General features: G+C 41.1%; 3 protein-coding genes across 4 annotated transcripts; all 3 read right to left on the reverse strand.

The window, feature by feature from the left end:
- Positions 1-443: 443 nt before the first annotated feature.
- Positions 444-5,165, reverse strand: hoxc4a (homeobox C4a). Its single transcript, XM_038722533.1, has 2 exons — positions 1,929-5,165; positions 444-1,420 (listed from the first exon to the last, which is right to left on the reverse strand). The coding sequence occupies exons 1-2, from the start codon at positions 2,362-2,364 to the stop codon at positions 1,059-1,061; spliced, it is 798 nt and encodes a 265-aa protein (XP_038578461.1). The 5' UTR covers positions 2,365-5,165; the 3' UTR covers positions 444-1,058.
- Positions 5,166-9,374: 4,209 nt separating this feature from the next.
- hoxc5a (homeobox C5a) lies at positions 9,375-14,073 on the reverse strand. Its single transcript, XM_038722538.1, has 2 exons — positions 13,474-14,073; positions 9,375-12,267 (listed from the first exon to the last, which is right to left on the reverse strand). Exons 1-2 carry the CDS (start codon positions 13,937-13,939, stop codon positions 12,059-12,061), a joined length of 675 nt encoding a protein of 224 aa, XP_038578466.1. The 5' UTR covers positions 13,940-14,073; the 3' UTR covers positions 9,375-12,058.
- Positions 14,074-14,890: 817 nt separating this feature from the next.
- Positions 14,891-17,373, reverse strand: hoxc6a (homeobox C6a). 2 transcript variants are annotated; one of them, XM_038722536.1, is made up of 2 exons: positions 16,549-17,373; positions 14,891-16,086 (listed from the first exon to the last, which is right to left on the reverse strand). In XM_038722536.1, exons 1-2 carry the CDS (start codon positions 16,943-16,945, stop codon positions 15,770-15,772), a joined length of 714 nt encoding a protein of 237 aa, XP_038578464.1. In that variant the 5' UTR covers positions 16,946-17,373; the 3' UTR covers positions 14,891-15,769. The 2 variants fall into 2 exon arrangements, with proteins under 2 accessions (XP_038578464.1, XP_038578465.1); XM_038722537.1 differs by having other exon boundaries at positions 14,891-16,083; positions 16,549-17,372.
- Between the last annotated feature and the right edge of the window lie 306 nt (positions 17,374-17,679).

Here is a 17,679-nt window from a genome sequence, read left to right on the forward strand (position 1 = left end):
TCAGGACGAAGGAAGCAGAGGCAGTGTAGTGTGGAGTGGAGGGCCTCAGTGGCTTGTCTTTAGCGTTAATTGAATGCCCTTCAGACTGATGAGGTTGCACATAATGCATAGCGCAAACTATTTCATTTGCAGATTTTAGAAATAACTTCAGTCCATTTTGAGTCAGGCTTTAACACACTCACAGACATACATACAGACAGACAGACAGACACACACACACACACACACACACACACACACTGTCTGTACACAATTTAAAAACGCAAGAATGAGCTGCAGGACTTACAAACACAGTTTGAAAACACAGTGATTCTTGTTTCCCCCTCGCGAAATGTTCAAGTATCCACACATCTGTGCACTTTTAAAAGATGATCTCTCCAAATAGCCATTAAAAACAATAGCAGACCTCATCTTGCCCAAAATGAAATTCGACCAAACGTATATAAAACTATTAGACACTCACTGTTTTATTGACCAATATGATTAGCACATGTACACTACACTCCGTTTATTGCATTTCACAATAATCTGCTTTTTAAGGTCTAAACACAACATCGACACCACAAAACTAAATTGTAAATCAAAATCCTGTTTCTGAAATACACGAGGTAATTCACACATTGTTATTATCCCAAAACATACAAGTTCAAGATCAATGGTGTGTTCCAGCTTTTTTATACCAAAAATAACTATTATTATATTGATTTCCTTCCAGTGTTGTTTGAAATAAATAGATTGTGCATTTCACCTTGGGCAGCAGGGCAAAAGAATGGCCCACAATAACATTTTGATAAAATGTATATTTTTTCTACTTTTTTTTTCCTTCATTCAAAACATTTTTTAATAAAAAACATCATTTTAATTGAGCTTCAAATAAATTAAACCCTGTGTCACGTAAAAATAATTCATCGGTATTCGCAGTAATCCATGCTATATAACATGCATTTTATATAACTTTGGACTTAAAGGAAACCGCACAAGATAGCTACCAAAACAAAATATATAATTGTTCTATAAATAACCAGTTCTTTTTCTATCCCCAATCTTGGTTCGTGGTTTTATAACCTGGTGATATCCTCGCCATGCTGTGCTCCGGTGAGTTCGTCGGGGGCCCCAGTGTTAGTGGCCGAGGCAGCCGCAACAGCGCCGGCTGCTGAGCTTGTGTTGGACCCGGAGGAGGAGGAAGAGGATCTCACTTTGGTGTTCGGGAGCCTGTGATCTTTTTTCCATTTCATCCTGCGGTTTTGAAACCAGATTTTAATCTGTCGCTCGGAGAGAACCAGGGTGTGGGCGATCTCGATGCGCCTCCGTCGAGTTAAATATCGGTTATAGTGGAATTCCTTCTCCAATTCTAAGACTTGCTGCCGGGTGTATGCTGTCCTAGACCGCTTTGGCTCCGTCCCATTGTAAGCCGAGCTCACTGGAAAAAGGATAAGTGGAGAGAAAGGGAGAAAGAGAAGGGAGGAAAGGAGGGGTAAACAAGAATGGCCTGAACTGAGATATGGCTAGAAAGATTTATTGGATATGAATGTTTAGCTGTTTGAGAAATTTAAATGGGAAGTTAAGAACTTCTCGGCGGTAATGAGAGGACACTCACATCCAACTATGAGCTAAATTATTAATGCAAGATTACAAAGCTCGAATTTTTTTCTTATTCATTTCTCCCCCTCTCTCTATCGCGCAATACATAACAGCAGAAGCCACATGGTGATACGGCTGCCCTGAGTATACCTCGGCTATAAAATTTATGGTGGGTGTAATTACCAATGCCGAGTCGTAAATCCGCCTCAATTGTGCCATTTCAAAGGCTTCCCTGCTATCGGAGCAGGGGCTGGCAACGAGATGGGAGTCAGAGGGACTGATAAAGGGAGGGAAAGGGAGAGAGGAGCATGAGAAGTGCAGGGAACATGAACACACAAGTTGCCTACCAGTGCTGACGTGAATTTTCTTCATCCATGGGTACACCACGGGCTGCTTGGAGGAGGCTGTGCTGTTTGGATGCTCCGGGGTAGCTTGGTTGCAGGCGGAGGTTGCGGCCGGTGGGGTGGCAGGGGACATGGACAACTGTGGGGTTTCACATGAAGCAGGTTGCCCTTTCCCTGTCAGCAGGTGCGCAGATTGGGGTATTCCATGTCCCCTTGGCGTGTCAGGTTCAGGGATGCTTGCACAGTTATACTGGCGCTCTTGGTAGCTCGCCCGCGGAGGATATAACTCCTGATGGTGATGCTGGTAGCCAGTTTCCCTTGCGCGGCTGTAATATTCTGGACTATGCTCAGGGATGTAGTTATTTTGCGAATATTCCTCGCATGGAGGAAATTTCGGATCAATGTAGTTAGACTCCATCAAATACGAGCTCATGATCATTAATTTCTGGAGTGGAAAATAATTTTTCTAGCTTTGTCGTTTTTCTGCTCCATAAAGCCCTCCTACTTGCGAGCAGCCCTGTAAAGTTACTTTTACCACGTGACCCAATTGCCCAATAGCAGAGTAAGAGGTAGTTCCCGGATAAGGAACCAGAGGTATTTAGCATACCTACAGTCGCCATTGTGGGCACAAATCTCTCTCTCTCTCTACCTCTCTCTCTCCCCCTCTCTCTCTGGTTGCGTTACCAAGGCAATTGATCTTGGGGACAAAACTAGTAGCTAGTTGCTGACCAAGGAAAAAATAAAACAGGCAAAATCCACTGCTCTCAATTACTCAAAGGGACAATAGGTGATTCGCCAAGGATAAGGTACAACAATAGCAAACCAATCATTGTATTAGCCTGCACGCCTTATATATAGGTTATCTGTTAATTAATCAAGGTATACATTCTTAAGTAACAGCACTTCAGCTGTAAAACCGATTTTAGGCCATTAATATACTTAAGAATTAGAGCTGCATCCACTTTGATGATTTTCCTAGAAAACATTTCAGCACTAATGTGTAAAAGGTTTATTGTGAATCTAAATGTCACAGAGGACTGGAGTGGTGAGATGCTCTGGAGGTGTGGTTGGGTTTTGGAAATAGGTCTGATCATTTATAATGTTGGAGAAAGGTGGACAGGAAGGAGTCAGGCAGCCGAAACAAAAGCCTTCATTCAATGAGGAGATATGTGTCTGTTTTGAAATGACATCCTATTTCTTTCAGACTACTCATTAAAAGGCTCAACTTTTAATCAAGCATTGTTAAGGATACTATTAAAGATTGGCCTGGTTGTAAGTAAGGATTCTGCTTTAAATGTCACAGCAGCAAAAATCAGATGGAAGCAAAGTTGTGGGGTGCTTTCCAATAAAGCAAATAAGATGATAAGAAAGGCAGTCCTTGTCAACAGCACAAAAAAAGAAAAGTAAATAAAAGAGAAAAGCCAAATGCATTTATTCTTTAATAATAACCTCTAATTCTGAAAGATACAACAATTATTCAACAAAAGCCATCATTATGAGCATTGTGATGTCACCAACAAAACAGTGGATAAAGAAGAAGAGAAATGAGTTGTGAAAAACAGTTATGGTGTCACAGACCAGACAACAGGGGAGCAGACCAAACTAACTGAATACTACCACTGTGAAATCACAGAGCAGCCAACATAAAACAGTACCACTGTGGTGTCACAAACTGTGCAGAGCAGCATCATTATGATGTCACGGATCAGTCAGCTGTGGGGACCAATGTCATTATGGTGTCACAGACCAGAGTCTCAGTTAATTTTGATCTGCTGACTTAACTGCAGAGGAGCAGCATTGTGTCACCGAAGAAGAGAAGCTGTTACATTTGGTTGTTGCATATATAGTAAGAGCATTTAGCAGAAGATGTGCACCCTCACATTGAACTGAAGCGCCCTCCCACACGCAGGGCAGTCCTGTTTAGAGGTGCCATGCTTGTTGACTTGCAAATTTAAATTATTTAATACCATTGAGGGTTTTTTTTCTGACAAAAAATATGTCTCTTGACTGTATTCTCTTCATCTCATCATGGCTCTCTGTTTTAACAACAATGAAAAGTCCTTATCTTTAACTTGCAAGACACGTTGTGACCTTTTTTATGGCCTTAATAAAAACATGTGATCATGTATCAACTCAATCTGTGTGTGGACTAGCTCAAACCAACATTTTAGCAAAAAAATGCTGAGAGGAAAAATGCAACATTGCTATATATGTAGAGAAATAAATGCAACTGATTTGTATAGACACATGTTTACAATGCATATTTATTCCTTACTTTACTATAGCCCCAGTTATTCCGAATTTATAAAAAAATAATAATAATAAGAAAGGAAAACTACTATATCAGTCTTGCCATTTGGAAATGCAGCCTCCAAATGTTACATGCTAATCATGGCTGAAGCACTGACCACCAGCCACATTACTGGGGGTCTGCTGTTACATTGTAAACTGATCCAGCCTGCCTGTATAAACTTGTCATGTGCTGTATGCCTCCCATTCCTGTCCCGGAGTCAGCAGTGGTCAGAGAGAGAGAGAGAGAGAGAGAGAGAGAGAGAGAGAGAGAGAGAGAGAGAGAACTAGCTTAGCAGCCTCCCAACAACATCCAGATTATCTTTCTCCTTCTGTATTTTTTTATTGGTATAATAGCTGTTGCGACCATCAACAGCCAAAATGCAAGCACAAAAAAATCATGTAATAATAAGAAAGCGTTTAATAAAAGTAAAAGGATCCCATTTGGAGAAACATTAAGCCTGAACAGAAGTAGGACAAGTTAATCTGTTGGTCAAAAGCACCAAATTGCAACTTAAAGGGTGTATCTATTTCCACAGTAATAATTACATGGACTAATATGCTTTAAAATGTAGTAAAATGGCATTTCTGGCTGTGCTGTTTGTGCAGAATGCTCGCGACATTTCTATTACCCCTAGCGAGGATGTTAGAGGCGTTTTATAGAGCAATAAAAGTCGTAAATCAGTCACTTTTAAACGACCCCTGGTTCGTAACGTGTTTTACAGGGTCTGACACAGTAGTAGCTGCACACTGCACACATGGGTTTGCTCTCTGTGGCCTACCTACGCAATCTATGGCTGTCTGGACTATGAATACACTTCACGACAATGTTATTGCTCGTGCCTGGGTGTAGGCTGCATGTGTACATCACTGATGCTTGTGTATGCAATAGCAGGAAAAGCCAGAGAGACGTGTTGATGAGCAGATACAGGGTGTTCCATTGGCTGGCGTAGTATTTCAGTTGCCCATGTATTCCTGTAGAGACGTATTTGCGACTGTTTGTACTTCACACAAATTCGGTTCTACAGGGTACATATAGACAACTAATGTGTTTTAGATTAGAAACGGCAAAAGGTGACCTCTCAGGTAAACCTCTGTGCAAGCAGGTTATCGTGTCTGGTCTTGGACTGCCATGCATTTGAGAATAGTGTCACAACAAATATTAAGGCTGCAATGGAGAAGAAAGCCGATGCTGTTTATCAGGGTTACTGAAGCCACAAACACAAACCCTGCTCTGCTCTTAATGCATATACAAATGACTGAAAACACGACTAACATATTTTCTCCAAAAAAATAGAAGAAAAATCACGTACACATATATGCCAGCACACACACACACACACACACACACACACACACACACACACACAAACACGCCGTGTGCAAAGGACAAGAGGGTCTCTTTTCTCAACATTCAACCTCTGCCTTTGAGGTAGCTCCTATATGAATATTCAGTCACAAACACGGCGGGTACAAAGGGACGGCGTGACAGCACAGATGAAAAATAAGTTTCTATTGTTCCCAACCATTTCTTCTGCTTGCTATTACCATACTGACCGCTCTGTAACCTTTCTTCCTGCCACTCTGGAAGCTAATGAGAAAAGCCTCGGATGAAAAATGCAATAGCCTATCAGACATGTGACCTGGTTCGAGGTTATTAAAATCCGCAAATATGCGCAGATTGTGAATCAATGGAATTGATTACAGTGGAAAATGCACAGGGGGCTTTAAACTCCGTCAAAAAACATATCAATCTGTGTATCAGTTTAATAGATTTGTTTACTGAAGAACAAAGCATCCTGAGCCAACAAACAGTGAACTAACGAGGAAACAGTCACATAAAAATCTCGTGTTCTTTTGGCTTTTTCATATACGTGATGTTTCCTGTGCTCCAAACCAGTGTGGAAGACCTACACGCACACCACATACTCCCCTCTCTCCTCGTGCGCTCTGGCGGACGCATTTTAATATTAGTTAGACAGCCTGACCCGCGTTTCACCCCTCGCGTTTGACTGGTTCCAATAGTTCACTGCCAAGGATTATTGATGGAGAGACAGCAATGAATTCTTTCTCCCCACAAATGGCTTTCAGATCGTGCACCTAGTTCAATAACTAGTTATAATGTAGAAGTACAAAAAAAGAGGCCCTCAGGCGGATTAATTTGATGTTTCATTTGTTCGTTTGAGAAATTGTTAAGCCCCCCCCACCACCACCACCACCACTTGCAAAACAGCCGCACAAGCGTGTTCACATATGTACATATGTAAACAAAATAAATCTGTGCAAAACTATGTGGAGGCTGTTGTGCTGCCCATGCATGATTGTTTTTAATTTGGTGGCGCAGCAGCTCCTGACCTGGATGCAGACAGTGCGGCAATATTCCGCTCCCTGATGAAAATGGTTACGATGCGCGTTTAATCAAACCCTTAACCTAATAGCCTTTACACGTTTACTCTCCCCAGGTGTAATAACGTTAAGCTGGATCGTCCAGTTAAAATAAAAAGTTTCTAATGAAGTGTAGACAGACTGGAGACTAGTTTGATATGAATACGCTCTAAAAGCAGCAGCCAAGGGAGCAGAGGTGGTTTAAGATACTAGATGCCCCACAGAAACCATTGGTTGGTTTGCAGTTCATTATGGCAATGCTGTGGTTCATTAGACTCATACTGCAGCGTTAAGTCCAGCTCACCTGTGGTACAAAAGTGCAACGTTTCTGGCTATTAACAAGACCCAAGTAGTTTGCAGTAATTCGAGCTCAATTTGTAGATTTTGCTTAAGCATTTAATGTTTGAAATTGAATTTTTTTTAACTTGGAAATAAAAACACTGATTGTTAAACCACAGTCCTTATATTAACACCAGCTTATGTAAATACATTCGCTAGTAGTGCAGGCATCAGTACCCGTGATGTCAGTGGAGCCAGCTGTTTGCCCACAGCCAAATAACAAGCTCCCTGAAGTGTCACATCTCTTGACTAAAGCCAGGTGGACAGACGTGGGGCGACGGATTACACTTACTGATAAATCTGCGGTCCCACTCAATTTGACCTGATGAATTGTCTGAAAAACAGGAGAAAAAACGAAAATTAGATCAAGAATAGTCTACATTTAAGTAAATAAATAAATGGATCCAAACTGGAAAAGTAAAATGCTTGATAAAGATGGCAAAAGTCTACAATTTTCTAAATAATTATTTACGTTTTAAAAAAACATACATTAGGTCAATAAATTATCCACTGACCATTTTATTAATTGAGAAAGTCACAGACGCAGGCACATAACATTGACATGAATGTATACATTGTGTGTACCATATTTCGTTTTTTGCTACATTTAAAAAAGCAACTATATCACACAAATCATTTAAAAAAATAAAAATGAATCAAATGAAAATATGAGCAACAGATGATTACAAATAATCAAAGACCCATAGATATTTATTTCATACTAAATATTTTTTTCCTTTTAAATAAAGTTTCCTCAGGTTTATCTCTCAGTGTTCAAACACAGAAACGAACCGTGTTAATGCTGCTTATTATTTCTTAACGATCCTTCAGTCCGTCTCGTTCCTCTGTAGCCTAATTGAGGCTGCCCTAGAAAAGCCTTGACATGTGTGGGCTCCTGCAGAACTGGGACCGAGGACAGAAATTTAGGACAGGTCATTTTCAGACAGTAAAAACTAAATTTACAAGCATTTTGGTATTTCCTTGGGCAAATGTTCTATGAATAGAAATCCCCGGACTTCAGCACGGCTGAATTATGACGAGCAGTCAATAAAAAAATCACGGCTTTGTCTTCACATTGTAAATAAATTCTGTCTGTGTTCGCAAAGCGATGTAATGGGACTTTATGGTTCTTATTTGGGATCAGACAAAGGGAAGTCTGTGCTCACCCGGAAATGACCTCTGCCGATTGAATGATGGCAGTGTCAGCTCCACAGGTCAGAGAAAGGAATACAGCGAGGCAGAGCGCGGCAGTAAAAACGGATGTTTAGACTGTTTCACTTTTACAGTGGTGATATTAGACTGTTTTGAGCTGGGGTGTCTTTGCCCCAAGTTAGATTTAAAATTATCATTGAGTCAAACTTCCTCCCAAGATGCAATTGCTGGCATGCCATGAGAATAAAATGATTTCGATTATAATAAGGGTCTTGCAACCTTTATAAATATCACACGTCAAATATGATTCTAATTTACAGGGAAAGTTTTTTTTTTTACATCTTCTTTTTGGAGGAAAACAAGACCGTCCATTTCGGATTCCTTTTTTTTTAGTTTGGGACTTTGGCAGTACAGCTGCTGAAAAAAATGAGCAAATTCAAATCAAAACGTGGGATGAAAAGAGCACTAATTCATGCCCTTACGTGGACACATTGCCCCCACAGTGCATCACACCCGCACAGGAGCGTGTTACACAGTGCCCCCTATTGGAAGTGTACAATTGATCATCCTGCACACCTGAAAACAAACCTGCACAGACTGAAAAGATTAAAAAAAAACAATACAGCAAAGACTGCATGTCACCACACAGCGATGTCATCACACATCTATGAAAGTCCGTTAATGCTGTTAATGCCGCATCACAGTCAGCATGTATAACCCTGCTGTCAGCTGAGCTACACTCACCCAAACAAGACTTAATATCAAAATGAGACATTTGCATTTCCGCACATTGATTAACAAAAGATCAGTATTTCTAGACTGAAGTGCTCCCTAAGACATATAGGCAATTAAATGATGTGCCCTACAGAGCAACAGAAAATTATTGAGCTTATAAGATCACATCGCCTCATCAGTCTCCAAACGGATCAATTCAGTAATATCTTCCCCTGTAGTGAGGACAACAAGTTAGAAGGGGTTCCAGGGTGAAAAACAAACATTCCTCTGTTGTGCAAAAAAAAAAAGGTGCATTTTTGTAAAACATTCATGCCTCCAGTTCACATCCTCACTTTGTCACAGGCTTTGAGTTTGGATGATGCCATAATTACACTGCAACGTGCCTTTGAGTCTAACCTGTCTCGTGGCCCAGTCATGACCCTAAAACAACAGCACAAACGCTAAACTTATGTCAAGGTGACACAGGGAGATGATGCACTTGAATCAGGAGGTTTTAAATCTGTCTTTACGGTGCAGTATTTTAGCCAACATTTTAGCATCACACAGAACAAAAGTCACATTTTATTTTCAACACATTCCTTCAGTTACACATCCTCTTAAATTTGCACACTGAACCAAAATATCAGACTTTACAAAGAATTAAACCAAATACACTTACTTACTTCACAAATTACATACAGGTCAGAGAGAGTCAGCATGGTTATGACAGGGAGAGAGAGAGAAAGAGGGTGGGGTAGATGGTGAGGCTGGACGCCAGTGGATTTTTGATCGTTCTGGCAGACTTTTCATTTTTCTCACAGTCACCTTTCTTTCAAATATTTTCTCATTCTCTTTACTGACAGCAATAACATGCAAAGCAAACTGACTGCCACGACGTCACAAAATTTGTTGAGAGGCATTAAAACATCCGCTTTTTACTTTTATTTCCTAAAACCAAAATCTGATACAAAAAAAAGGATGATGCTGCGGGAAAATAATCCTTATGACAACCCAATCACCATGAGCAGCATTTCCGTATAATCCCGTTTCTGTTGGAGTAAATACGCAACACCAAATCTCACTTTAAATATCTCAAAACGAATATTTTCACAAGCTTTTAAAAAAAAGCATGTTCTATAATTAGAAAATGCATACTCACTGTCAATTAATAGCATCCATTTTGAAGTTGACAATTCAACAACCATACATTCAAAGTCACACATAATATAAAACACAAACAATATTTCTTCAAGGTGAAATAACGGCACAGTCGCAGGCCTGTAGGCAAAGTTAAAAGCAACTTACTGCAGCAGCTCTCAGTTCTCCGCACCAGCCGTCTACACAGTCCGGAGAAAGGTACTGCATCCTCACTGCCACAAAGCCCTTTCTTCCTCAGATAAGGGGAAGTCAGCAGCTGCGATTCCGGACAGTTAAGATTATATATGATGTGTATATATCGAAGGTTTGTCAGCTCTTCCAGGCCATAAAACCCACTTAAATGACACCACGTGCTTCCTATGCACCATTCACAGGCCCTGCTTGGGGCAATTGGCATATGTAACCTTGTAAACTTTAAAATACCCTAAAAGAAAGACATACAAAAAGGGATTCAATACATTGTCCACATATAGGTTAGGCCTAACAGAGCGCACAGAAAGTGGACGCTGCACTGACCGGTTCTCATAGCTGTTAAGGAAGTTGAATAGGAAGCTATAAGTTTGAGAGGTGAGTTGATTTTTATTTTCTTTATGTAGTGTCACGTATTGCTATAGAGGAATTAGCCTACCTCATAACCTTAGGCTGTACCTACTGCGTCACACTACTACTTCTACAAAAGCTGCTGCTGAATGCAGACACAGAACAAGTGGCATGCTTTTATGTCCTCTATACGAGCAGATAGTGTTGTTTTAACTACAATGTAATGATTGCAGGATTAAAGAGCAGGGCGATATCATAAAGTTGCCATATGGCCCGGACAGTGATGGCGCGCCAGTCTGCGGCCACAGGAAACCAACGTTTTGCATCCACGTTGTGATGTGGGCGAGTGTTATCACAGGCTAGTGTGTCCCTTCCTTCCCTGACAAAACAGGAAACGGAGTCTGCCTTTGGTGGAGTGAAAAAGGGGGCAATAAAGTTTTATGAGGGCCTTAAACTTCAGTGCGCGTTTGTCAGTCACTGAAATGATGTGGATTGTGAGCCAGACTGAAACAAAACGTGATCAGTAGGAGAAAACAAAAGGAAAAGGAGGGAATGTATTTTTTTTAAATAACAGTTTCTATAGTAGTTTAATTCAGTTGACTTTTATCACAGAAATAAAATTAAATATACTAGTGATTCTGCTACCAAACCCTGACATCAGATACATAATAACAGAAGTGTGCATACTGACATTAGGAAATTTCCTTACTTTTAATGATGAGACTTTATTGGTTACAATCAACAATAAGCCACCTATCAGCTATCCTAGGCCTTGTGTAAACCAGGCACCTTAGGTTTACGAAGAGAAATGGCCTCATTGCATTATCACATTAATATCACATACAGTCGCTGAATTGTATATAAGGATTTAGATTCACAGAGATATGACAGACAACATGGACGATGCCTTGACAGAAAAATCCACTCACAAAGATATTAGCTCACTGAACACATCACACATCCCACCAACGTCCTAATTTATTCGCACTGCAACATATTAGAGAAATGAAAGGGAAAGAGGTGGAAAACGATTTAACGGTCATAATCAAATGATTTCCACAGCAGTCAGAAATATTTTTGTCTTTATTTGATTCGTTGATCTTAAAAGTTTTATCACATGATGGTGATGATGTAGAGTTTGATGTGATGCAGGCTGTCACTCAGCCTCCACTACTTTGATCCAAATTAAAAAAAAACAAACATAGATTATAAGTAGCGTTGTGCAGCCTTTCAGTGCACTGCAGACCAAAATCTCTGCAGCGTGAAGGACTCAGCTCTCCTCAACCTCTTGTCCCCTTCGTGCAGTAAAGTGAGGTTATCATCGCATGGCCAGCAAATTAATTTAGAAATGTAAACCGATTGATCAAAGTGAGTGATATTCAATACATTAGGTCCCAAACTGCAGCAAGTGACACATAATTGGTGATGAAGCACACAGAGCGGTGTCATGATGTCATTGCTCCTAGCAGTTCATCCGGAGGTCAGGCGGCACTCCAGCACTGTGCAGTGTGGGGCTGAAAACGTGCTGCATGCACCCCGTTCTCACTGGTGCACTTTTATTCCTTCACTTTGATCTTTGAGTCCTTCTTCCACTTCATTCGTCTGTTCTGGAACCAGATTTTGATCTGCCTCTCGTTTAGACACAGGGTGTGGGCGATCTCTACGCGCCTGCGGCGGCTCAGGTACCGGTTGAAGTGAAACTCTTTCTCCAGCTCCAGAGTCTGGTAGCGGGTGTAACTGGTCCTGGACCGCTTACCCTCCGATTCTGAAGTGGTATTAAAATCAGTTAGCTTTCAGCAGCATTATAGTGGTAAATAAATGTAATGTTAGGGTAATAATATTATTACAAAGAAAGCTCAGAGATCCATAAAAATAAGCAGTACAAGCAAATAACTATTAATTTATGTCCCCTTCCACTCTGATTTAAAAGATCAAATCTCTTTATATAACCTAATTTGACCTGATTTAACTTACTGTGGATGTGTGTAATAAAAAAATATGTCAGGCTGATAAGGATGGTTAACAGATCCAATAAATATAATCAGTTTAAGGGAGAGGGATCCTCTACATCCACACACATTAAAACATAAAAATACACAGACTATTAGTTGAGAAATCTTATTGTGATCTGTAAAATGGGATAACTAATAATGTGTTGGCCTCTCTGTAAACACTGGCCTCGGCCTAATGCCGCTGCAAAGGAGTATAACATCGTGGGAGGAAAAAACAGATGTGTAAAATCTAAAGAAGTGGGATTAGCAAATGGAAACTCGTGTTTTCCAGACATATTCTCCTATTTATAGACTTGCTCGGAAAGGGGTGCTAAGTAAAGAAACAGGCCTTTGCTATTGGACTTAGAAATATTTTTAACATCCCTGCTGAGTGCTCCTGCTGGATGTTTGCATAATGGAGGAACCCATAACAGAAGTGGCTCCTTTTTGCAGCAAACGTGCTCACTGTCGATCTGCAGCATAAATAGTCAACCAGTGGTTTCAAGGCATGGAGAAGGAGCACGCCTATTGAAATCTTTTAGAGGTGAAAAGTTCATGATTGGGTCAGGGCAGTGGTGGTTCCCAGAGTTCAATTTAAGGCTAAAGCTTCTCCCACACATAGAAGCCTGATCATGTAAAACATGTAGCTGGACTAAGACTATAAACGAAGCAAGGCAAAAACTGTTACTTGGAGCTGTACTTGTAAATATTATTTCATAGTTTTATCACATTTTTGTTCTCTTATCCAATTATACCACCATAAATCACCCCGCAGATCACCTCTTCACCGTAACAGAGCAGGTTTACGAGCAATGGATGCCTTTGTCATAAAATTTATGACCGCGAGTTTTTATTATTTCCTGCGTTTGGCCTATAAAACTCAAGAGGGAAACTGGAACGGGCGAAAAGAAGTGTTGCAGCGTAAAGAGTGAATAAGGGAAAGCATCTTAGTCGCACTTTAGAAAATAGGCAAACTTTACCGTGGTTCATGTGCAGTTTTGTCATCCATGGGTAAATCTGTGGCCGCTGCTCACTGTCCTGACGCTGGTTGACTTTTGTGTTTCGTTTCACCGCCTGCGTGTTCTCCGCGTTTCTCTCGCTCTCCTGGCCGCCGGATTTCGCGCTCCTCTCCGGGTCTCTGTCTGCCCCTAGTCCCAGCAGCGTACTACTGCCGTAGTGAAGTCCGCTTGCGTCCACGGACGAGCTACTGGAGACCATGGTTATCTGTGGTCCTGACGGGAGAGGAGTATCCGTGTTGCCACGCAGGCTAGTTTTCATCTCCTCCCGTTCAACAGAGGTCGTGGGGACGGGACAAGTGAATATCCCGTTCACATTAACACCCTCATAGCGGCTGGACCTGCGCCCAGATAGATCGAAACTAAACATAGTGTTAGGAGTTGTCTCGCTTGTTTGCCTGAGATTGGAGCTGTCAACATAAGAGCTCATTTTGAACTATCACCGATACTTTCTTTTTTAAACTAGTGAGGGCTGCGGGATGTATGTTGCGGTTATTTCCTTGTTTTTGTTGATCATTGCTTTTCTTTGTAGCCGCTTTTGGAAAATTCAGAGCTGTCTGCCCTAAAAAAATAATCCAGGATTTATAGGTGGAGTAGGCTTTGGTATCTTTTTTTTTAAATTCTTGATCCGACGTGCGCTGCCCAAATATGGGGTATTTGTGTGGGATCACGTGCACATGTTGGCCAGTCATAAATTGGCTTTGATACTCAATGGGGATATTGATGAATAGGAGAAACGTGTCCGGTAAACTTTGAGCTGTTGGTTGTTGAGGACCAGGCAGAGATCTTTAGCGCAAAAAAGGGCAGGACAGTAAGACAAGAGCGTCATCTGGTGTCTGGTATGGGGCAGGACGGTCAGGACCGGCCAGTGCTCTCTGCCCCTGACACACTGCGAGTCCACCAACAGTCCCATATAATAATAATAATAATAATAATAATAATAATAATGATGATGATGACGATGATAATAATAATAATAATAATAATGAGGATTTAAAGAGCTCACTTGGTTAAAATATATTTATGCATATGGCCTTGAAACTTAAATGTCGCTAGAAGTTATGTATACTAATACAGCTACGGTATTGTTAGTGTTTAACTGGATATTTGACAAATATCAGCCCCATGCTTCCATGATTCCAATCAGAAAATGTATTATTTAATATTTCAAAGGCCACAATTTGCTTGAAAATCACGCCATTAGCATATTTGTTACCTCCTTGCATTTACAGCTTCTGCTGACCGTACAGGTCAGGATACAATTTAAAAGGCTCTACAATCACGTACTGAGTTTGGTGCTTGTAGTTTACGAAACCTTTCTTTCTGCGGTCGTCTGGCTCCTGTCTGAAAGTGCAGTGCTCCCAAAGACACAAGAAGAGGGTGAAAGTTTTACAAATACTTTATTCCATGATACACAATTATGACAAAACATGAATCTGTAACTCACAAACAAAGGTGATCAATTACTAGTGTACAAATCTATCTCACAAGGAAAGCCTATTGTGTCAAATGGTCAAAAAAGGGGGGCTATAAGCGCGATTTTAGCTTATGCAGCGCCTATCAAAGCTGCTAAATGCACAGAAGTCCTCACAGGATTTACATAATATATGGTTACTTTGATTATATACAGGCATTTCAGTTATGTGTGTGTGTGTGTGTGTGTGTGTGTGTGTGTGTGGACTGTGGTCTATATCCGTGCAACTTTCATGTTTATGCAATACACTTTTTTGCGGCCGATTCAAGTACTTGGTTATACTGTGATCAAATGAAGTGTCCGCCCGGTTCTTTCCTTGCGTGGGATGTGCATACACAATATTGAGTTAAGTCTGGCCAACACTGTATTTTGTGAGGTGATCAAAGAGTTCACAGTGATGGATGGGGGGGGGGGGGGGGGGGGGGGGGGGGGGATAAATACATAGATTTTACTGGCATGGGAAATAACGTAGAAATTAATAGGCTATTTATTTTATTATTTTCACGATACACAAGTGTGACATTGCAATAAAAAAATAATTAAAATAAAAAACAACAACAATCGGAGCTCCAAATGTTACATTGGCCATACTGTGGCTGAAATGATTTGGATTTCTAAGGCTCAACACTCCTGTCGTCATCATGGGATATAAGTGGGAGAGCTGCGGGGTAGCCATCATGCAGTGAAGTCGCTCTCAAGTCCATACAGATTTTTTAGGTAGTTATGTTGGGTTTTAATGGTCATTAGGTGTTCTTTCCCCTCCTCATATTCTTTTTTTTTTAACAACTATTCTTTCTTCTTGTCCTCATCCTTCCCTTCTTCTATCGCGCCATGGCGTTCCTCTTGCTCCTCTTGAGAGGCTCCTGTCTGTTCACTTCCAGTCACCGTGGAGGTCAGGTTGCTCTCTTTCTTCCATTTCATGCGTCGGTTCTGAAACCAGATTTTGATCTGCCGCTCCGTTAAACAAAGCGCATTTGCGATTTCGATGCGTCTGCGCCTGGTCAGGTAGCGGTTGAAATGAAACTCCTTCTCCAGCTCCAGCGTTTGGTAGCGAGAGTATATTTGACGTCCTCTGCGTCGGTCTGTCCCGTAGCCCACTCCTGCTGAGATACAAAGTGAAGTCACTAATTTAATCATTTGCAAGGCGATGTCACGTTTGAACTAAATAGAAAAAAAATGCTTCTGTCTGTAGTCTAATAATACTTTGAGGCAGTTAAGCATAGGTTTAACGTCACTGTTAGAAGCACAATTGTAATCCAAATCCAAGAAGAAAAATAAACACATTTTAACTGCAAGCCACCTCCTATCTCAAAGGGCACCTTTTGCTGTATTATCTAAAATAATAAAAGCATCATAATGCATTATCTCTGCCTCACGCTACTGATTATAGCTACTATATCTGTCTTAAAATGAAAGCTGTTTGTTTGCACATGTAAAAGGCCCATCTACAGGTCGAGGGGATACAGTAATGTTTTATGGGGCCATAAAAAGTAACTTACTCTCTTGGTAAGACATATCGTAAAACTGGCCCATTTCCTTAATTTATTTGTCGTAGTAAAACTCACCGCTGTGTGAGTTCATTCGCTGCATCCACGGGTAGATCGGGATGTTGGTTTTCTGGTCCTGCGCTCCTGCTCTTCCTTGATCCAAACTGTACTCTTGAGCAATGTGGCTTTGTGTATTGAGTCCCATGTTTGTTTGCCTGCAACTAGGGAGCACGTCCTTGTCTTGAAGAAACACGTTTGATCCATATTCATACTGTGCCCTGCCAGACCCAAAAACGACATTATCTTGAGGAGAGTAGAAAGGTGCATATATCCGATTCTGGGTCACAGCGGCACCGTACGACGAAAAATGTCTGACTGTGTCATAGGTGGTGGAGTTTAGGGGTACGTTAGGCAAAACATCTTGACCACCGGATAAATGGCAGGAGAGCGACGGGTTTGCGAAATAAGAATTCATACCTTGCTTGTAACCCTCTCTCCAACTCTCCCCACTTCTTTATCGGTCTCTTTTCAATCTCCTTCTCAGTAAATCTCCTTCCCGTCTGTGTCAACCAACCACACCTTTCTCCAAGGTCTTCGTTTTTTTCTCCTCGACTTTCTGCCTCTCTAACTGGACGTGGGCTACTTTGAGGATTCAATATTATTAATTTCCAATCTCCGGTTAAGACGCACAAACCCGAGTGTTATAGCCGAGGCTTGGCTCGGTGAGAGACAATATGACAACGTCAGCTGACCATTCTCCACCAATTGAGAGGCAGGAGTTGAGGAGAAACTGTAGCTTTTAGCTCAGAGCTTGGACATTAGCGCTAAATGCCGATAAACACAGCGTAGAGTTGGAGTGGCACACAACACAGCTTGGCTGGATTAGACATTGTTGTCTTTAAGTTTAGGAGAATGTGGTGTTGGGGGGGGGGGGGGGGGTATGATGCAAAACGTAGACAATGTCATACAGTACAGAGTGATCACATTCAAGGAAGGCGGAACATTTGCATAAAAATACACGTGAACGCAACTCTAAAGGTGTCTTAAAGAGTGAAACTGAGGACATTATCTGTTAATTTTATTTACTGAGATATAAAGCGAGAACCTTTCCTGTGATGCTGAGTTGTTGTTGAGTGTGTGTGTGTGTGTGTGTGTGTGTGTGTGTTTCCAAAACTCAGTTTTAATTTCACAACACCACCGCAGAGATGG

This window comes from Micropterus salmoides, unplaced genomic scaffold (genome assembly GCF_014851395.1).
Source record: "Micropterus salmoides isolate LMB-PRFRI ecotype aquatic unplaced genomic scaffold, ASM1485139v1 Ms_hic_scaffold_16, whole genome shotgun sequence".
In the NCBI taxonomy this organism is placed as follows: Eukaryota; Metazoa; Chordata; class Actinopteri; order Centrarchiformes; family Centrarchidae; genus Micropterus; species Micropterus salmoides.

What these genes read in the sequence shown, in the direction of transcription:
- hoxc6a (XM_038722536.1), bottom strand. Translation starts at nt 16,945, where the DNA reads ATGAATTCTTATTTCGCAAACCCGTCGCTCTCCTGCCATTTATCCGGT. An exon ending in GCGAATGAACTCACACAGCG is followed by an intron (nt 16,087 to 16,548) that starts GTGAGTTTTACT and finishes TTTGTATCTCAG; the next exon opens with CAGGAGTGGGCTACGGGACA.
- hoxc4a (XM_038722533.1), bottom strand. Translation starts at nt 2,364, where the DNA reads ATGATCATGAGCTCGTATTTGATGGAGTCTAACTACATTGATCCGAAA. An exon ending in GAAAATTCACGTCAGCACTG is followed by an intron (nt 1,421 to 1,928) that starts GTAGGCAACTTG and finishes TCCTTTTTCCAG; the next exon opens with TGAGCTCGGCTTACAATGGG.
- hoxc5a (XM_038722538.1), bottom strand. Translation starts at nt 13,939, where the DNA reads ATGAGCTCTTATGTTGACAGCTCCAATCTCAGGCAAACAAGCGAGACA. An exon ending in AAAACTGCACATGAACCACG is followed by an intron (nt 12,268 to 13,473) that starts GTAAAGTTTGCC and finishes ATACCACTTCAG; the next exon opens with AATCGGAGGGTAAGCGGTCC.